General features: G+C 42.6%; 1 protein-coding gene across 4 annotated transcripts in view; it reads left to right on the plus strand.

Moving 5' to 3' along the window:
* KLHDC10 (kelch domain containing 10) overlaps positions 1 to 16,988 on the plus strand; it is a 69,556-nt gene extending 52,568 nt beyond the window's left edge. For all 4 annotated transcript variants that reach the window (XM_015448033.3, XM_005550759.4, XM_015448034.3 and 1 more), the window contains 7 exons: positions 1,416 to 1,570; positions 2,744 to 2,892; positions 5,778 to 5,862; positions 7,195 to 7,261; positions 8,735 to 8,782; positions 10,715 to 10,854; positions 11,806 to 16,988. In XM_015448033.3, the coding sequence (XP_015303519.1) occupies positions 1,416 to 1,570; positions 2,744 to 2,892; positions 5,778 to 5,862; positions 7,195 to 7,261; positions 8,735 to 8,782; positions 10,715 to 10,854; positions 11,806 to 12,015 (854 nt within the window). In that variant the 3' untranslated portion in view covers positions 12,016 to 16,988. The remainder of the gene's footprint in view (positions 1 to 1,415; positions 1,571 to 2,743; positions 2,893 to 5,777; positions 5,863 to 7,194; positions 7,262 to 8,734; positions 8,783 to 10,714; positions 10,855 to 11,805) is intronic.
* Positions 16,989 to 22,063: the final 5,075 nt, after the last annotated feature.

Here is a 22,063-nt window from a genome sequence, read left to right on the forward strand (position 1 = left end):
AACAATAGCAAAACCCCATCTCTACAAAAAAATACAAAAGTTAGCCAGGCGTGGTGGCACAAACCTGTAGTCCCAGCTACTTGGGAAACTGAGGCAGGAGGATCACTTGAATCCCGGAGGTCAAGGCTGCAGTAAGCTGTGATCGTGTCACTCCACTCCAGCCTGCGTGACAGAGCGAGACCCTGCCTCTCAAACAAACAAAGAAAGAGTTACCAAAAAAAAAAAGCCGGCCGGGCATGGTGGCTCACACCTGTAATCCCAGCACTTTGGGAGGCCAAGGCAGGTGGATCACCTGAGGTCAGGAGTTTGAGACCAGCCTGGTCAATGTGACAAAACCCCATCTCTACTAAAAATACAAAAATTAGCTGGGCTTGGTGGTAGGCACCTGTAATCCCAGCTACTAGGGAGGCTGAGGCAGGAGAATCGCTTGAACCTGGGAGGTGGAGGTTGCAGTGAGCTGAGATCATGCCACTATACTCCAGCCCGGGCGACAGATCAAGACTCCGTAAAAAAAAAAAAAAAAAAGCCACTGAAATAACATAGGAGCACTGTTTCGAGAGAGAGAGAGAAAGAGAGAGAGCGTATGTATGAGTGAAGAGAATACGTGTGTACGTGTGTGTGTATGTATGTGTGTGGTGGCAGGAACAAAAGAGCTACAGGAGGAAGAACACCAAAGTTGCCTGCTGGATATTGGTGTGTTTTGTTTTATCTGGTAGAGCATTAAAATGACAGAAATCATAATTTTAAATGTAGAGATTATTTTCCTGGCAAAAACAGAATGTCCCTTTAATCCCTTTATTTGAAGTCCCCTTGGGTCTTTGCTAAGGCAAAGATGATGCTTCATTTTTCTCTACTTTGCTGCATACTTGAACTGTCTTGAGCAGCAGTGGTATACTGGGTAGACTGTAGTTCATACAACTCAATATTGTTATACAGAGTATTTAGTGAATTCCATAAATATGTATTGAATATGTCATATATGCCTACCAATGAACTATATGATAGAGCCCATATAGTGATATTCGATCTTTTTCTGCAGAACTTTGTAGTATAGGCCATGTACCCCTTATCTGAAATGCTTGGGACCAGAAGTGTTTTACATTCCAGATTTTTTTTTTGAATATTTGCATTGTACTTAGCATCCCAAATCCAGAACTTTGAAATCCAACATGTTCCAGTGAGCATTTCCTTTAAGCATCATTGTTGGTGCGCAAAAAGTTTCGGATTTTGAAGTATTTTAGATTTCAGATTTTCAGATTTGGTACGCTCAGCTACTAGTTAGATGTCAGTGATTTGAGCTATCTTATGAGATCATTAAAGCAGATATGTGTTAGCTTCTCAGATATTCTGGGTTTATGTGGGAACACATTGCAGGTAGCCATTTGTGAATGGAACTTGTGCTTCTCCTTCCTCAGTTGTGCTGCATGGAAACAACCTGTTAGTGTTTGGAGGTACGGGCATCCCATTTGGAGAGAGCAACGGCAATGACGTCCATGTGTGTAATGTGAAGTATAAGAGATGGGCTTTGCTCAGCTGCCGGGGGAAGAAACCCAGTCGTATATATGGACAGGTACCAATCTGTGGCCAGTTATGGTGTATTTGTTCATATTTTTCTAGTCTGGGGACGGTGTTAGAATATTTATAATTGTTACCATTTTATTTTAATGGAGAAGAGTTATTTGTGGTTAGTACTTGATTTTTTAGTTCTGATATGAAATTATAATTTGTAAATCTGGTTACTTGCCATGTTCTGTTCTGTTCTTTCCTTTCCTTTTTTTTTTTTTTTCACTTTCTGTTTCTAATTCAACTTAGGGTCAGGATATAGACCTGTATGGAAGTTCCTTTAAGTGTTAGAACCCCACCTCCACCTCCACCCTCACCCCCAGTGAGAGATTGGGCTCCACTATGGCCTGGGTCCTGGTCATTTTTAGAGTGATTCTTGAGTAGATGAGAAAGCACTTGGTGAAGAAACTTTTACGTGGATCTGAGCTAAAACATACATACATTTTGTAGAGATTAGTTTAGGTTCCAGCACTTCAAACCTTAGGTCTGAAAAGTTATATCCAGAAAGATAGGGAGCAACCCACCATACATCAGAGACTCTTTGAGAGTCTAAGCTTAAAACAACCAAGCTTTGACTTCTTTCTTGACTTGCCAGCATTAGTACTGATAAACAGCTTCTGAGCTTAACTTCAAAGGAGCACATACTAGACAATTTCGTTGCTTCCACAGGAGGCATTTAAACTATAAGAAGTGGCCATAACAATGGCTGAAACTTTCATTGAAAAGAGTCCTTTGGAAAACGTCAGGTTCCTTGAACTGCTAACTAGGGTTTCTACTTAGGAGATTGCAGTGGCTTATTTTCATATCTGCTGCTTCTTGAGAGCATTTTACTTCAGACTGCTTATAGGGAGAAGCAGCTTTCAACGGAAATGCTTATATGTGCCCATAAGCATTTCTAGCATGGGCTAGAAATTATTTGGTCGGCCAGGACCCTTAAGAATCATCTTGGCAGGTAGGACTTGCTTTCCAGTTGAGTAAAGCTTTCCTTTCCAAAGGTGTTTTCCAGGTTCTTAAAATAATCTCTGGGTTCTCTAAAATCTTCTTTTAAGAGTCTGATACATTAAAAGATTAAAAAGTACAAGAGAATTTCATAAAACCTGATTTGGAGGTGTCTGGTAAGTTTACATTCTTTAATCAAGTGTTAACAAGTCGGTCTTATTCACCTTTCATTGTTATCCAGGCTATGGCCATCATCAATGGCTCCCTTTATGTCTTTGGAGGGACAACCGGCTATATTTACAGCACAGACCTGCACAAGTTAGATCTCAATACCAGAGAGTGGACACAACTGAAACCAAACAACCTATCCTGTGATCTACCAGAAGAGAGGTGAGGTTCTAGGATTCAAGCATATTTATTCTTTCATGTTAACATTTGACCTCTTTCAGAGTATTGGCAATATGAAGAAAACCCTTTGGCTCCAGTTAGAGTAACTAACTGGCTGTTGGATGTTAGATCTCAGGTAAGTAGTAAAGAAAGGTCTATAGTGAAAAAAAGTTCTTCTGGTGAGGAAATAGTATTTCCTTCTAAACTACAGAATTTTTTCCATGTCATTTCCTCTTATATTTAGTCTTTCTGCATTAGGAAGATAGTAGTAACACTTTGAAGAAGAAACCAGTGGTAGCAACTATAACCAAATTTCGTATTATAGGCAAAACAATTACTGTCCAGTTACTTTTTGATTTCCCTTGTTTTTTTGAGAAAGGGTCTCACTCTGTCACCTAGGCTGGAGCACAGTGACATAATCATGGCTCACTGCAACCTTGACCTCCTGGGCTCAAGGCTTTCTCCCATCTCAGCCCTCCGCCCAAGTAGCTGGGACTACAGGCATGTGCCACCACATCTGTCTAATTTTTTGTACAGATGAGGTCTCACCATGTTGCCCAGGCTGCTTCTCAAACTCCTAGGCTCAAGCAGTCTACCTGTCCTTGGCCTCCCAGAGTGTTGGGATTACAGGTGTGAGCCACCATGCCACGCCTGATTTCCCTTCTTATATTGCATATTAGAATTCTTTGCCTCATTCTCTCACAGACATATCATCAGTACAGGGCACAGGGCCATCCCCACAGTGAATGTGAATGTTGATTGGATAAATGGAAGGAAGCTTGCATGGGTGGATGGGTGATGAATGATGGATGGATGGATGGATGGATGGATGGATGGATGGATGGATGGAAGGGTCATTCATTTTAAGTGCCGTGTTAAACATCACATGGTTCTCTCTAGTTGCCTTCTAGTAGCAGATCTATATCTTTCACTTTTCTTTGCTAACAGCAGTTGCCTCTTCATAGAATTAAACTCACTGTGGCTGGGCGCGGCCTGTAATCCCTCCACTTTGGGAGGCTGAGGTGGGTGGATCATGAGGTCAGGAGTTCGAGACCAGCCTGGCCAACATGGTGAAACCCCGTCTCGGCCGGGCGCGGTGGCTCACGCCTGTAATCCCAGCACTTTGGGAGGCCGAGGTGGGCGGATCACAAGGTCAGGAGATCGAGACCATCCTGGCTAACACTGTGAAACCCCGTCTCTACTAAAAATGCAAAAAATTAGCCGGGCGAGGCGGCGGGCGCCTGTAGTCCCAGCTACTCGGGAGGCTGAGGCAGGAGAATGGCGTGAACCCGGGAGGCGGAGCTTGCGGTGAGCCGAGATCGCGCCACTGCACTCCAGCCTGGGCGACTAAGCGAGACTCTGTCTCAAAAAAAAAAAAAAAAAAAAAAAGAAACCCCGTCTCTACTAAAAATACAAAAATTAGCAGGGCATGGTGGTGGGCATCTGTAATCCCAGCTACTCAGGAGGCTGAGGCAGGAGAATCGCTTGAACCTGGGAGGCAGAGGTTGCAGTGAGCTGAGATCGCGCCACTGCATTCTAGCCTGGGCGACAGAGCAAGACTCTGTCTTGAAAAAAAAAAAAGAACAGAAAAAAGAATTAAACTCACTGAAATACTTGAAGAGATTTTTTCCCCCTCCAGTTTGAAAGCAAAGACAGTAAAACATTTTTTATTAACTCTGTTTAGATAATCCAGTGTCTCTTTGTTGCCTCTTTAAACAAAATAGCATATAGGTGCTAAGGAAGAATTTATCTTAATTGTAGCCTGTTAGTGGGCTGATCATTGTAAAACTTAACATAAGAGGACTTGGGAGTTGGCCTCTTACTGGAATGATTTTGATGTAGCTTATTTTATCAGCAACAAGGCCTTCAGGTAAAGAAGGAAATAGATTAAGTTTTCAAAGCATTTTCACGTGGTTGCTTTCTTTGAGTCATTTTATTTATTTATTTTTTTTATTTTATTTTTTTTTTTTGAGACGGAGTCTGGCTCTGTCGCCCGGGCTGGAGTGCAGTGGCCGGATCTCAGCTCACTGCAAGCTCCGCCTCCCGGGTTTACGCCATTCTCCTGCCTCAGCCTCCCGAGTAGCTGGGACTACAGGCACCGCCACCTCGCCCAGCTAGTTTTTTGTATTTTTAGTAGAGACAGGGTTTCACCGTGTTAGCCAGGATGGTCTCGATCTCCTGACCTCGTGATCTGCCCATCTCGGCCTCCCAAAGTGCTGGGATTACAGGCTTGAGCCACCGCGCCCGGCCCTTTGAGTCATTTTATGGACATATTAGAAATTACTTTAGCTTTTAGCTAGACTGCCTGGATGAAAGTTCTGAGGTGTTTTATATTATATCCACAGTTCTATGTAGCATAATTTTCTGCTAAATAAGTATCTTAATTTGCAAACTCATAGTCTAAGGTCTCTAAATGTAGGCAGATCACTTTTTAAAACTATGTAATATTTTCCCCTTTATACAAAGTTATCACAAAAGGTTATAGAAAAATCTACAAAATACAAATTAGCAAAATGAAGAAAATAAAAATCTAAGTCTAAACTCAAAGATAACCAGGTTTAATGTTTTGGATTATATCCTAATAGCCATTTTCTGTATATATTTATGTATCTATAAATTTTTAATGCAATTTATTTAAAAAAATGACACAAAAAAGTTCTCAATGCATTAACCACCATCTGGTACCTACTCTGTTATTTATTGGTTGCATACTAATCCATTTTATGTATATTCGGTTAGTCATATAACCAATTCACTATTGTTAAACACTTAGGTTATTTCCAATAATTTATTATTATAAATAATGATGTAATAAAAATCCTTATAGCTAAATCTTAGGTAGATCATTTTTCACTTAATTATAAATGAATTTTTTTGTAAATTTTCAGATACCGACATGAAATCGCACATGACGGGCAGAGGATTTACATCTTGGGAGGTGGTACGTCCTGGACAGCATATTCCTTAAACAAGGTATATTTTTTTAAAAAGAAAAAAAGGGAGAGGGAGAAGGAAAGAGGCATGTGTCAAATAAGCAAGATAATTCTGTTATTTTAGATATTTTAATTTTTGAGCACATTCCCCTTTAACGCCTATTTTGTGTTGGATGCACTTTATATTATAAGGTTGAACCCTGTGCCCCAAAATGCTTTCAGTTGACAGGTGTTATTTATCACACACTGAAAATACTTTGTGAAAATTATCCCCTTATGCTGGATGAGGAAAGTGACTAAAAGGAAGGCATAGTAGCTTGAATGGAGCAACTAATTAGAATTGGAAGCAGCATTCTCAGAATGTCACATCCGCATCATCATCACTGCTGTGTATCTAAAAAGAACAGGCTTGTTTAGGGTTGCACGTCACGAACTTGAGAAAGCTGAGCTCTGAAGGACTGTTATTCATCCATCCCTGTGGCATTTCTAAAATGTCATAGTCACACATCCCAGGGGAAACCTACATTAGGCTGTAGAGCTCCTGGACTGCTTGGAACCTTAATGGTCTTTTTCAACTTTTGTCAAAACTGAATTCCCACATTCCCTTACAAACACTTGCTTTTTTCTGTTATAAAACTGATACATGCCCCTTGTAGAAAATGTGGAAGTTGCAGAACAACATACAGAAGAAAATCAAGAATCACATGCACTGCAGCTTCTCATTCCAACCTTTTTCTTCATTTTTTCTGTGAATTTAAAAAAGTGAGCTGGGTGTGGTGGCTTATGTCTGTAATCCCAGCACTTTGGGAGGCTGAGGTGGGCGGATCACCTGAGGTCAGAAGTTTGAGACCAGCCTGGCCAACATCATGAAACCCCATCTCTGCTAAAAGTACAAACATTAGCTGGGCATGGTGGCAGGCACCTGTAATCCCAGCTACTCAGGAGGCTGAGGCAGGAGAGTCACTTGAACCTAGGAGGCGGAGGTTGCAGTGAGCCGAGATCGTGCCATTGCACTCCAGCCTGGGTGACAGAGACTCTATCTCAAAAAAAATAAAAAATAAAATAAAAAGCGAAATCATATATGTGTTTAATTTTCAACTGCCCCATTTAATGTTTTCCCATATATTTGGAAAGATCAGAAAAAAGCAAAAGAAAAGAAGAAAGACTTTTCAACTAAGAATATATGTTTATGCAGGCTACTGCTGTTAAAAGTCCAGTTTTCTATATGGAAAATCACTGTACCTTCTGCCCAGTTTTGCTGTGAACCTAAAACTGCTTTAAAAAACAAAGTCTGTTTTTAAAAAATCCATTTTCAGGCTAGCTAAAATTACAGTTATTTATGTATGTGTATATGTTCTTTTTTTTCTCTAAGATCCATGCCTACAACCTTGAAACGAATGCATGGGAGGAAATTGCAACAAAACCCCATGAAAAAATAGGTAAATTTAAAGTATTGATTAATTTATTTTTAACAAACATATATTATACTTTTACTCATTTTGGAAGGAAAAAGTAATTTTACTGAGTTATATGGTAAGTTAAATATCTGTTGGGCCGGGTGCAGTGGCTCATGCCTTTAATCTCGGCACTTTGGGAGGCCAAGGTGGGCAGATCTCTTGAGCCCAGGAGTTTGAGACCAGCCTGAGCAACATGGTGAGACCCTGTCTCTACAAAATATACAAAAACATTTGCTGGTCATGGTGGTGTACACCTATAGTCCCAGGTAGTTGGGAGACTGAGGTGGGAGAATCACCTGAGCTTGGGAAATAGAGGCTGTAGTGAGCCATGATTGAGCCGCTACATTCCGGCCTGGGCATCAGAGTGAGACCCTATCTCAAAAAAAAAAAAAAAGAAAAATCTGTTGAACTGGTATTAGAAAATACTTGTATTCCTTAGTCCAATTATAATTATTCCTTAGGGCTGGGCGTGGTGGCTCACGCCTATAATCCCAGCACTTTGGGAGGCCGAGGTGGGCGGATCATGAGGTCAGGAATTCGAGACCAGCCTGGCCAACATGGTGAAACCCCATCTCTACTAAAAATGTAAACATTAGCTGGGCGTGGTGGCATGTGCCTGTAATCCCAGCTACTTGGGAGGCAGAGGTAGGAGAATTGTTTGGACCCCAGAGGCAGAGATTGCAGTGAGCCAAGATCACGCCACTGCACTCCAGCCTGGGAGACAGAGTCTTGCTGTCAAACAAAACAAAACAAAAAACAAAAACCACACACACACAAGTAATTATCCTTAGTGATTGAGGAAAGAGACTTTTAATCCTCTTTATTAAGTTATTCGGCAGAAGCTGAGAAATATGGGTGATATAAGAAATTGGAGCCTAAATAAAGATCTACCAGCTGGGTGTGGTGACTCATGCCTATAATCCCAGCACTTTGAGAGGCTGAGCCCAGGAGTTCGAGACCAACCTGGGCAACATGGTGAAACCCTGTCTCCACTAAAAATACAAAAAATTATCTGGGTGTGGTGGTGTGCACCTGTAGTCCCAGCTACTGAGGAGGCTGAAGTGGGAGGATCACTTGAGCCAAGGAGGCGGAGGCTGCAGTGAGCCAAGATAGCACTGCTGCATTCCAACCTGGGCAACAGAGTGAGACCCTGTCTCTAAATTAAATAAATAATAAAGATCTACATATCTCTGTGTGGGTAAAAGGGCTTGGGAAAGCCACTAGCAACTCCTGTCCTTTCCCTTTGTTTCTGGCACCTTAGCATTGTACTGTTACGATGAGACTCCTGATGGCTTTTGAAATACGGAGGGAGTGGAAGGGCTAGTCAGTGTTTGCTTAACATGCAACAAAGGGATTGTTTTGAGTTACACATAGTATGTCTTTCACTGTGTTGTATCAGTGTGATTCCCAGTCTTTCTGTAAGTGATGGAACTTCTGTGTTTGTGTGTTTGGCAGGCTTTCCTGCAGCCCGAAGGTGTCACAGTTGTGTTCAAATAAAAAATGGTAAGGATTCTAAATAACATTTTGCTTCCATTTCTGTAATTGTATCTTCTGAAAATGTCTTATTTCCTAAAGATAGCCCCCTCAAAAGAGGCTCATAACTTTGAGAAAAGTCTATTTCTGGTAGTTTAAACTTAAAGGGAAATTCATAGTGATGCCTCTCTCAGCCATTTTCATCATGTAAACTAGTATGGTGTTTGGGTTCCCTCAGTTATTAGAGAACTCAGAAAATGGTGATAACTAAGCTTTTATTTTAGCACTTGATCTTCCAGCATCCCACACCTCAACAGATGTCTGTAGTTACGGTGACTAATACTAATAATTTTGACTGTTTATACTGTAGAGACCTCAGCGAACATTGTATTAAAATTGTAATAACTCCTTCAGAGTGATATTTCATAAAGTTGATTCTGTTCTCTCTCTGATGCCAAATGAAACTCTTAGCTCATTCTTTGGCCATATTACAACAAAGGCGTTGTATGGCTTCAGAAAGCAGCTGCAGCTACTTTAACTAAATGTGATAAGTGACTCCTCTCTGGATAACCTTCCTGTCTTTTAATTTACAACTTATTTCATCGTTTGATATAGCTCTTAAATTTTTTCTGGGAGGAAAGTATGTATAAATGAGTTAGATAGCCTGTATGCTTTTAGCAACTTAGTTCAGATATAACTGGGATTATTCTGCCATCTCTAGTTCAGAGGGATTTTTTATTGTGCTCCTGCTTTCTGGATAAAATTTATAGATAATGACATTGCTCACATTTCTCTCTCTGAGAATGGAACTGTACTTTAGGTTTTCCTTGAATCCTAGCCAAAAAAGTTTCCAGTGCATTTTATAGCTTAAGTATTGTCTTAAACTTGGTCTAGACCTGAGTTAAGAAATTTATTCATTTAATTCTTTGAGGTCAAGCACCATACAAATAGAATTCAACCTTAGTTCTAGGCATTTCATTTGAAGGTTCACATAGCCTTTGTTACAAGTTGTCTAATTAGTTATAACTAACTGATTTTACCAGAAAACCCACACCTCTCATTTTGGGAAAATTATTCCTAATAACTGTACAGATCAAACAGAGCTTCAGTTTGTCCTCTTTTAGCTGAAGAAAGTTTGGAAGAGCCTCTCTTGTGTTCCTAAACTGAACACTGCAGTGAACGTTCCTCCTCAGAGACTTTAGACTCTATGAACAGATAAATGTATGGTCTTTCCAGGACATTATTTAAAGAAGAGTTTGCAAACTGGTGGCCTGCACATGTGTTTTGTTTGGCTCATATATGTATTAAAAATTGTTTTGAGGCCAGGGGTGGTGGCTCATGCCTATAATCTTAGCACTTTGGGAGGCTGAAGCGGGAGGGTCATTTAAGCCCAGGAGTTCAAGACCAGGCTGGGTAACATAGTGAGACCTTGTCTCTTAAAAAAAAAAAAAATTAGTAGCCAAAACTTAAAAATCAAAATATTTCATTTTTAAAAACATCCAGATTTCCAAGCTTGCCTTGAAAAAAAATGGGCAATCTGGCAATTGCCAACCTTAAGTCTCTTATAGTAATGAACAGCTGGGGCTGCATAGCTGTCACCTCTTTTAGAGCATGAGCATTCCTGTCTGTTTTCCTGAGCCTTCTGTTTATCTTCCCTAGACCCCTTGCTCATTCACTTTCTGTGCCTGGAATCTGTAGGTATGTGTTTGAGTTTGGAAATCTTGACATGAAGGCTCCCTAGAGGCTTGCATCCTTAGTCCTAGTGAATACCCTGACGTAGCGTCTCAGTTCTATTGAGGGACAAGACAACAGCATGAGAGGCTGCACAGCAGAAGTCGTCTGTGTCATGGGGCAATCGACTTCACTGGCCGCATGTCAGCTGGCTGTGTGACCTACTCTAGAACACTCCATAGTTTTGGCTGTTTTCCTTTGTGTGATCTTGGCTTTCTCTTTTCTTCATAGATGTATTTATTTGTGGGGGCTATAATGGAGAGGTGATCCTGGGAGATATCTGGAAGTTGAATCTGCAGACTTTCCAATGGGTGAAGCTCCCAGCTACCATGCCGGAGCCAGTTTATTTTCACTGTGCAGCAGTTACACCAGTAAGTTTTTATTTTCATATCTTCCTTATGTAGTTACAGATGATAAAGAAATCTTTTTAGAGATATTAGCAAGAAAAAAACCCAAATATGGGCAAACCTTAGATTATTAATAATGTATTTTTAACACTTCCTCCCAAAGCTAGGCCATCCTCTGAGAAAAGAGGAGAAAAATCATCACACCCAAATTTGAGAGAATAACATAAATGTAAGAGAAATGCTACCTGTGGCATTCCGGCCCTGACCGTGATGTCGAAGGTGTCCTGGGAGGGTGGAATCGTTTTACCCCCTTGATACCATATTATTGAAGGTCCCGCTCATTTCTTGAAGCGATGGCCTTTATTTTCATCTTTGTATTACCAACATTTGGCATTTTGGATACTTAATATAGTTTTAGTTTAATGTTAGTTAATAGTGAAATTGTTTGTTGTTGAAGTAAAAAAAATTCATAGATATAGGCCGGGCGCAGTGGCTCACGCCTGTAATCCCAGCACTTTGGGAGGCCAAGGCGGGTGGATCCCGAGGTCAGGAGATCAAGACCATCCTGGCGAACACAGTGAAAAAAAATACAAAAAATACAAAAATACAAAAAAAAAATTAGCCAGACGTGGTGGTGGGTGCCTGTATTCCCAGCTACTCAGGAGGCTGAGGCAAGAGAATGGCGTGAACCTGGGAGGCAGAGCTTGCAGTGAGCTGAAATCGTGCCACTGCACTCCAGCCTGGGCGACAGAGCAAGACTCTGTCTCAGAAAAAAAAAAAAAAATCATATATATATAGTTTTTCCCTTAGTAATTCATTATTTAAACCCTCTTGATCTCCACATGATATTGGGATCAGTGAGGAATTCTTGTCTCATTTCAGTTTGATTCCATCTACTGTGCTCTTTCCCCGCTGAGTCTTCAGCCTTGTATGTTTCTCTCCCATTTGAATTTGTCCTCTTTTGACCACTCTTAGGCTGGTTGCATGTACATTCATGGAGGAGTGGTGAACATCCATGAAAACAAACGGACTGGGTCATTGTTTAAGATCTGGCTGGTCGTACCTAGCCTGCTGGAACTGGCATGGGAGAAGCTGCTTGCGGCCTTCCCTAACCTTGCAAACCTCTCCCGAACACAGCTTCTGCATCTTGGACTCACACAGGGACTCATCGAACGCTTGAAATGAGGATTTCTGGACTGTTCATTGATACTGGAAATGTTAATTTAAAGAGACTCCTTTATTTATGGGCAGTGTAGAATGTGCTACAAAGAGGATTGGTTACCCTGATCAAGGCCTTATTTAGAAAATACATCAGATGCCTTTCTGTAAATTGGTTTTTCAGTTTATGGACATCTCACTTTCCCACGTGCTTCCTTCTTTGCTTCTCTTCCTCCTGACCCATTACATGCACATGTATTCACATACTCCCTCTTCCTTCTCGATGGAGTTAAGGGAAAGCCTGAAAGTACCTTAATAATGTTTTTAATCAAGACAGATTCATTTTTAAAGGAATTCTGAACAGTTCCATGTCATACAATGTTCTAGAAATTAAAACATCACCAACATAAACAAAAATGAAATTTAAAAATTTTTACATCTAGCAACAGCAACAACCACAAGTTTAAGGGAAGCTGAGAAGGCTAACCTTGGGAATCTTGCAGGTTATACTTAAACCTAGATGTTTAACTTAGTGTTTTCAAGATGTGTCTAATTGACTAGTAGCTGGGTCTGATGGCAGCAGTGGTTGCCATCTTGTTGCATAGATAACTCAAACCTACCCTTTGGCTTTGAAGGAAGGTTAAGCAGCCCAGCACCTCTTGGTTAGTGATTTCTTTCTCATCCTCATGGTGCCAGCAGTGGGTAGAGTTGGCTGTCAAAGGACTCATATGTGTGTCGTGGTTGTGCTCTTTGTTGTTGCTCTTAGAAATTATAGCATCAAGAATGTTTCAAATGGAAACACTTGTGGTGGCCAAAGTTCTTCATTCTGGCAGTTTTGAAACTCTCTTATGCTTATGAATGGTTTTAAATATCTCTTTGACTTCTTCATGGGGAATTGCAGACCCTAAATATGTGATGTAAATGCCGTGTAACATGAACACAAGTTCCCGAGGGAGGCCAGGGAAGAGCCAGGCAGAGAAAACCTGCATCCTCTGGGCTTGTTAACTTGGCTTCCGCTCAGGCTATGGTCTTTGGCTATCATCTTGGCCATTTCCTTTTGAGAACTTGTTTCTTTTGTAATCTCTGGGCCAGGTACCTGCCATTTTCTCAGGCAGTTGGTCCTTGATTTTTCCCTTAGCTTGTTGCCTTCTTTTCTGTCTGCTTTAATGTGCATGGTGCTGTGAGTAATTGTCTAGTTATTGGATACAAGGTCTTGGGGGTAAAGCCACAGGTCATCCTTCCTGAAGAACCAAGTATCATTTAAAAACTAGCATGAGGAAGGAATGAAACTGAGTAGCATTCATTTTTTGTGTGTGAAATTTCAGTTCTGGTTTGTTTGATTTGTTTTTTTAAATTCTAAAAAGAATGACATAAATTTTCACTTGCTTTGCCATCAGGCTGCTAGGGGAGCTGAGCAAGAGGCTCACTATGCGCATGTGTAAGCCGCAGGTGTACTCAAGGTGCTGAAGGCGTGCAAGGGGCAGCGCTGGTCCTCCCGGGGCCACCTCACAGCAGGAGACTTGCATGGGAGAGTTGGAACACACCTTTCCTTTAAGTGCCTCTTTTTTCACCTAGCTTTTAAAGTTATTCTTTTTCCTTCATCTCAGAAGGGATCTCTTTAGCTTATGTGTGGATTTAAAATGACCTTTGAGCTACAGTTAAAAAGTTACCATCTGGTGTTCAGTTCTGGGGAAGAGAAAACCGCGGCCTCCCGACATGCTCCTGATTTCTAGGCCTTATCATACCATCCCCTCTGTGATGGGTTGAATTCATGGAGCCTGTATTCTGGGAAGTCTTATAATAACCACGCACCTGTGAACTTGGGTCCTTTCTGGGGAGTGAGGAATGTGGGAGAGAGGCAGGAAAAGGAGCGGCTCCTCTAGGGGCCCATCCTCCCACATCTTGCCATTACCAGTCTGTGTAGCCCTTAACCTCCTGCCACCACTGCCAGGCTTGCTTCTCTGTGCTCTCCCAGAGCAAGCCAGTCTGAGCAGCTCCATTAGTCCAAAACAGAGCTTTGCTGCATGACTCCAGCCTGGCCTCTGGATATTTGGTGGAAATATATCCCAAATTGAACAAGCCAGGCTGTCTAGGGTGGCAAGAGGATTTTTGACCTGGATTTATACAGGGACCAAAGACTGAATGCTCAGCCTCTGTGCTTAGACTTTCATGGTCCTTAGGATAGAAGCAAGTCTCTAGCCCTGCTACACCAGAGAGCTGAAGAGAGATGTGGTCTGGTTCCATCCACACTTGCTGGCATCCTTTGTTAAGCCTCCTGAGGGCAGTCTTCTTTGAGGTAGACCTTGGAGGCCTGACATCGAAGACCTGTGTGTTTTATTTTCATAAAAGTATATATCCTTGGTCTAAAGTGTCTTCTTTTAATATAACACTAGTAAAAATGACGTGGTATGACCAGCACTCAGTGCTATAGAACCACACATGTGCACATGTTCTGGATGCCAAATGACTGTGTGTGAATGACTAAGTGTAGATAACTAGAAATTAGATAGGGGTCATCAGGCATTTCAGTATACCTATAACCAGCACTCGAAATTCCTGACACTGTTTACTTGATTTAGGAAAGTTTATGCCTGCTGCTTCTCTGCCTCTTTGAGGTACTCCCAGCCGTCTTACTACAGTCCTGTAAATTTAAGTGCAATATGTAGAAACATATGGATATATACAGATTATATATACGATGTAACTATAAAGCAGGTAGACTACTTTTTTTGCGTCTTGGGGAAGTGAGCTTATTACTTTAGGGTCAAATTATGCCAAGAATTTTAGATGTGATCAGCTGGCTTAAGCCAACTCATGGGAAAGCTGGATTTTCAAGTCTATGTTTTCTTACTCCAAGATGGAACTCTTAGAGACTCATTGTTCCTTAAGTGTGTTAGAGTTGAGATTTTTTTCTCCCTGTCATCTTTGCACTAGCTCATGTTTGCATGTCTTACATTTTGTTGCCCGAGAACAAGGAAGTCCGTCTGTAAGGAGTTTCCTAAATGGAGAATTAAAACCTAGTATTTAACACTATCCATTCTCCCATGTATATACTAATTTATCTGGGAATGTAACACTTTATTAAATGAAGAAAATGATGCTTTCTTCATTTAATATTTTCCACATCCTGGAAAAACTATAAACTGACACAGAATAAATTGAAATCTTAACTATCCTTCAGGGGCTAAACAAAACCCTTTCCATTGGCAGAATCTCCTTTTTTCAGGGCCATAATGACACGATGTAAAAATTTGCTTTAAACCATTCATGTCCTTACATAGCTAGATTTTAAAGTGTAATAAGCATATTAACATTTTTAAGCAAAAGATAGGTTAACAGTGACCTTTGGTTATCCACCAGTAGCAAGAGTAAAGCACAGATCATTGAAATCCATAGATAATCAGTGAATCAACTTTTCTATCAAACAGTAGATGCATTTACATTTATTTTTCCTCTCTATCCTTTCCTCTAAGCACCTGTTTTTCCATGGAATGGGGCTAATGAGTAGTTAGAAAAGGAAAAGGAACAATCAGTAGGAGCTGACAACCAGTGACCATATAAGCAGCTGATTGCCTGTAATTAGTCAGTCTGAACAATTAGAGTTGAATGCTGACATTAGGAACCACAGGTGGTAATCCTGAGTAGATGTAACTCTTCAGCATCATCTCCTGCCCTGAGCTCCAGGCCATCTCTCCTCTAACCACCAAAGAACTCTTAGTACCTATGGCAAGGAAAAGCTGTGTGCAACACAGAGAAAATTCCATTATTTGAACACATTTATTTGGCTCTTGATAAATACTTTTGCTTTTCCTCTAATCTTGCAAGATGTCCTCCATTTTCCAGTCACACAACTTGGCATGTAGGAAAGGTTGAATGATCCTCTAAGACTGTGTTGGTCTTAGTATTCTGTAAAACCAATTTTTTTTTTTTTTTTTTGTGGTCTTACAGATGTTTAGAAAGTGGCACAGGTTACTGAATTGTCTACCTGCCAGCATTCTGATGTAGCACAAAAAGCTATTTTCCTTTATTTTTTTGTATTAATTTTTCTGGCATTGAGCTCTAGGGTGGATGAAGGTTTATGGTCCTCTGATTATAAGCTCCATTCTAAAAACTGGTCACTGTTAGCTGAAATTGCTGTGGTTCCCCAAATGCCTTGGAACTCCAGACGCACCCGCAGGGCCTGAGGTAGGTTTCATAGAGTTCTAGGACGTCCGTGTGCGTTGCCACCAGATCCTGTCTAGCAATGGCCTTTCCCTTCTAAGATCATTAGATTCAGCCAAAAGCGACCTCTTCCCTAGTCTGGTGTTATGAACAGAAGTTCTGAGTTGTGCTACAAAAGTAGTTCCATCTTTTTATTGTAATTTTCATGTTTTTAATTTGAAAAAAAAAAAACAAAAACTTTTTATAAGGTTTTTTAAGGGCCCTGCTTAGTCAGTGTACAGGATGGAGTCAGAGGCAATTTTCAGGAAAAAAAAAACAAAAACCAAAAAACAATGTCACCAAGCGGTAGTAATTGTTATCTTACTAGTTATACATTTAGAATATAAAGGAGGCATCAGAAAACACACTCTCTAAAGCCACTTCCTTGTGCACAGAGTCTTTACAGGGAGAGCACAGGCATTTCCCTGGAAAAGCACCTGCCAATGACGAATTTCCTGGAAGAACCTAGGCAAGAAAGGAAGCCTCTTTCTGAGACGCAGTCTCTGGGAGGTGAGCCTCGCTTTGCTCTTCCTACAGGGTATGCTTGGGCCATACACAATGCTCGCCTTACTTTAAAGCTATTTTGCCACAGTCCTGTTAAATAGTGTGGACGTCCTTTTGCAGTCTGGTGTGCATGCCATATGATCAGGACAGCTTTTCCACTTTACTCGGTTTCCTACAAGCAAGTAGGAAATATAGTGAATTTACCCTAAAATGTCCAATCTGTATTTATGTACCTTGTCAGTGTTTTGCTGTTGGTTTTCTAAAACAATCTGATCAATAAATCTTATCCAAATCAATTTGGTTCAAGGCCACCTTGATTGTCTGATGGTAATTTGTGTGTACGTGAGCGCACCTGTATGACAGAAGCGTCAGTCCTACCCACCTTCACCACCCCCACCAGGCTCAGCTTTTCTCTGTAATATCTGTGAGTCATCTGCCTTCCACCCCCACTCCGCTGTGGGTTCTTTATCTGCTCACTGTCTGGAACTCCTGGACACACAAGAGTTCCCTCACCAGCACGCTGCTCCCTCCACAAAGACATCAGCAAGGGAGCAACTGCCGGGCAGCCCACACTCCCTCTCACCGCCCCACCCCATGTTCCCCAAACCACCTCGAGACAAGTTTGTATAGGTATATCAAGACTTTTCTGAAGGGCTGGAAGAGCTACAGAGAATTCAAAGGAAAAATGTGAACCTGTATATGTAGTCATGACTGTCTTTATGATCTGAGGGAAGAGCCCCAGGAGCTGCTGAGCCCTGTGCAGGGGTCCTCTGGGGGTGAAACTACACTTCCTAGCTCTGCCCTTGGCCTTCCAGATGCTTCCCCCACTAAAACCTCTGTTTTGTGATACTGCAATCTCTAATCCTCTAACCCTTCTCCATGCAGTACTTTTCTCCATGTCTGCTTAGTCCAGAGTAGGTAGGCAAGGATACTCCCAAGTCTGGTCATTTTTCAGGTCTCCCTTCAAGAATTGCACAAATGCCTCTTATTTTTCAGTGTTTCCGTTGGTTAACTATTGGATTGAGCACACCTTCCATGGACGAGTAATCTTAGATATTACAATATACATCTACAAGGAAGAAGAGAAGCAGTTTCTACCCATTCATCTGCCTTACAGTTAATACTTTATTATGCAGAGCAGTCTTCTTTCCTTGGGTTTATTTCTCCTACCTCTTAACTATACTCCTCTCCAACCTACCAGATATAGGTAATGGACCCTATACCTTTCGGTCTTTAGACCAGCCAGAGCTTTGAAATGGACTGTTATGTGCATCTGATTTGGTTCTTAATATAAGGCATCTAAGACCCATCTTGGCCTAGTGGGAGGGGTTTCAGTGGCCTTTATGTGTATACAATTCTAGTTTGTCAAAATGATATTGTTAAGCTACTGTAATTGAACAACCACATTCTCTTGTAGTTAATCTTCTGCAGTAATTGCCTGAGGGAAGAAAACACTGGTAAAACCATCCAGTTTCCCTACTGCCTTCACATGAAAGGCCAGGTTCTAGCCCAGTGCTAGAGCAATAGAGCTTTGTGCAATGGTGGAAATGTTTTGTATCTGCACCATCCAATATGGTGGTAGCCACAAGCCACATGGGGCTTTTGAGTACTTCAAATGTGGCTAGTATGGCTGAGGAACTGAATTTTTAATTTGATTTAATTTTCATGTATTTATATGGAAATAACCACACATGGCTAGTGGCTACCTCTTAGTGCAGTTCTAGAAAGAGACGACCTGGGGGGTTAGGAGACAAGGGCTCTGCTCTTGGCTCAGTCCATAATAGCCCTGTTCTGTATGCAACTTGCTTTTCTTTGGGTCTTGGTTTACTCATCTGTCAAATGTGAGGTTAGCTAGATAATCCCCATATCTAACATTCTTTATTTAGGATGTTTGGCCAAGAGCCTGGAGCATAGTGGTGAGTACCATAGGTGTACAGCGCTAGGACTAGAGTTACCTCTTAAACTTGATCCTGATCTTAAGATCACTGATCTCATCATGGTGGGAGGTCTACTGCCCGCTCCAGGTGGTTCCTTAGTGAGTGGCACAGTCAGGATTTCCACTTGCATAGTACAGGCTCCAAGAAAAAGTATTGAAAATAGAGTAGGGACTAGAACACGGCCACTGCCAGGCCACCTGTAACCCACTGGTTTCAAAATCATGATCCATACTTGTTAACAATACAGATTCCTGGGCCCAAACCCCAAGGATTAGATTTTAATAGGTGTGTAATTTTAATAAACTCTTTCGTTGATTCCAGTTCAGCTGGTTTAAGATGTTTGGGAACCACTGTCCCACAGCTGAACTAACTGGCCAATGCTGGCCAAGCAAAAGTAAACTTTGCTACTTTACTTTTTAATGTCATATTTCATTGTCCAGCAGGGGACTTCATTGCAAAGGCCAGAATGAACGTTTCCCAATCCTTGCCCCATTAGAACTCAGTGGCAGACAGAGTACACAAGTATTCTCCACTCCTTGGAGAACCACTAAAATAACAAAGTGGCCCTAGTTTCCTTTTCTCTGAAATGGGCCAATAATAGTAACCTCTCTCCATACTACTGTGTGGCTGAAATAAGTACATATGGGTAGAGTGCCTCAAATGACACCTGGCATATAGTAAGCATTATGGAGATATTGACTGTGATTACTCTCTAGTTGATGGAGTAAGAAATAAAAGTAAAACCTGGGTGTGGTGGCTCACGCTTGTAATCCCAGCACTTTGGGAGGCTGAGGCGGGCCGATCACCTGAGGTCGGGAGTTCGAGACCAGCCTGACCAACATGGAGAAACCCCATCTCTACTAAAAATACAAAATTAGCCAGGTGTGGTGGTGCATGCCTGTAATCCCAGCTACTCGGGAGGTTGAGGCAGAAGAATAGCTTGAACCCAGGAGGCGGAGGTTGCAGGGAGCCAAGATCGCACCATTGCACTCCAGCCTGGGCAATAAGAGTGAAACTCCATCTCGGGGGAAAAAAAAAATGCTTACTAAAAATTACAAAGTTAACCAATAAAGAAGAAACTAAATGTAGGACAAGGGAGGGAGGGTGGTGATGCAAGTGAGCTGAGTTCTGCTCTCCATAGCAGGAAGGGGATAAACAGAATGTCTCAGATTGAAGCAATAGCTGGGTACACATGTAAATTAGAGATATAAAGGTGGGTATCAGGCCGGGCACGGTGGCTCACGCCACTTTGAGAGGCTGAGATGGGCAGATCACCTGAGGTCAGGAGTTTGAGACCAGCCTGGCCAACATGGCGAAACCCTGTCTCTACTAAAAAAACAAAAATTAGCCGGGCATGGTGGTAGATGCCTGTAATCCCAGCTACTCAGGAGGTTGAGGCAGGAGAATTGCTTGAACCTGGGAGGCGAAGGTTGCAGTGAGCCGAGATTGTGCCATTGCACTCCAGCCTGGGCGACAGAGCAAGACTCCATCTCAAAAAAAAGAAAAAAAAAGGTGGGTATCCAAAAAGCAGCCACAAGAGCTCACAGAGCTCATGGTAGTAAGACAGGTGATGAGGCAGAGGGGCTGTGGCAGTGACTGCTGGTTTTTGAGTGTGATCCTGATTTTTTTTTTTTTTTTTTTACTTTTTCTGCCTTCCTAAAGCAGAACCTTCCGTAGCTCTTTCAGTCTAGCTCTTCTTCAGAATATGGCAAGTGTGAATCTCTTCTGACCACTAAGACAGGGTGATTCAAAGCATGCAGCTAGAGTATTCATATTTTCAAGTTCCTCCCTGGTTCAGCTGCAGCCTCACTGGTACTTGAGAATCTTTGATTTAAAAGCCAATCCTAGAGGCTAGTGGAAGGAAAAAATGGAGGGGAGGGAGGAGGTTTTTAAAAAATACACACTCTGTCAAGTTTTAGATGTGGGGTTTTGTTTGTTTTCGCTTTATTTGAGACAGGGTCCCCGGCTGGAGTGCGGTGGCTCGATCACAGTTCCCGGGCTCAAGTGATCCTCTTACCTCAGCCTCTTAAGTAGCTTGGACCACAGGCATGTACCACTACACCTGGCTTAGCTGTGATTTTATCCTGTTGCCCAAAGCCTATTCCTTACCATCCTCTCCATTAATAAAATCAAGCAAGAACATTATTGTAGAGCAGAGGTTTTTTCTTTCATCCACAGCCAGGGGAGAGGAGGTAGTTTTGAGTGACATACAAAGCCGACCCAGCCAATCTGCTCACCCTGCACTGGCCTTGCAGCCTCAAATGCAAAAGCAAGAGGCTTCTCAGATTCTCCAGCAGACAGCTCAGCAGGGGGACCTCAGCAGCCCAGGCAGGAAGGCAGGTGCCACACACTGCTCAGGGAGGTCAGGAGCCACCCCAGCCCAGCTCCAGGACTTGGGAAGAGAGGGCAGAGACAGCCGGGAGCTCTGACCACTAACTATTTGGGGGCCCCACAGCAGGCTGGGAGCTTTAGAGTATTGCAAATGACATCCATGAAAAGAGAAAGCAGCTGCCATGCAGCCTGTGTCACCTTAGAGGGGTCAGACTGGTCAGTTTATCCTCCTCGAACCTGCCACCTAGAACCGCCAGGCTGAGGAGGCTTTCACCATGACCGCCAAGGATGTGTTCAAAACCCCCACTCCACTGTCAGGGAGCAAACTTAGTCTCCCAGCCCCAGAAAAATACATCCGGGCCATCCAGGCCTCTTCTGCACCTGGGTTATTTACTACCCAAACCTCACCTTGAAACAGCTAAGATCAGGTCATGGTTCAGGATGTCGGCCCCTGCCTGGGCTCACCCTGCACGGTACAGGCTTGCTGTCCACAAAGATGCAGTTTATAAGAACAGTAGGCACGGGGGTATCTCAGAGCTACTTGCGTACTAGGGCATCCAGGATGAGAACTCCAGCTTTACACCGGATCTAACCCCGGACCCCAAGCACACACACTACCCCAGAGCCCAGCCTCTGCACCCCCTGCCATGTCAACCAAGCATTTTCAGTTCATTTTCTCCTGGGCAAGCCTATATTGAATCGCAGGCCTAGAAGTTTTATCCCCGTTTCACAGGTTGGCAGGCTAAGACAAGACAAATGCAGTGGTTTGCCAAGGGCCAGAGAAGGGAGCCCAAGTCTGCAAGCCTGCAAGGTCGCGTTCATGAGAACTTTCATCCTGCTATGACTCGGCGGCAGGCACATGGGCCTGGGTGGTTACTGAGAAAACTCTTTCAGAAGGGCTTTCGGGGACGTGAAGTCACCCCTGGCTTCCCGGGATTCGGGGTTGGGAGCAGCCGCGCAGGAGCGGTGAAGCCAGAGGCCAGGGCGGTCCGTGCTGCGGGCAGCTCCCCAAGGCCCGGTGCGCTGGGCTGCCCGCCCCGCTGGCCATGGCCTGGTCACCTGCAGCGCACATTGCTGGGGAGGAAGAGCCGTGGATTTCAGTC

The sequence above is a fragment of the Macaca fascicularis genome, chromosome 3 (assembly GCF_037993035.2).
Source record: "Macaca fascicularis isolate 582-1 chromosome 3, T2T-MFA8v1.1".
Taxonomy (NCBI): Eukaryota; Metazoa; Chordata; class Mammalia; order Primates; family Cercopithecidae; genus Macaca; species Macaca fascicularis.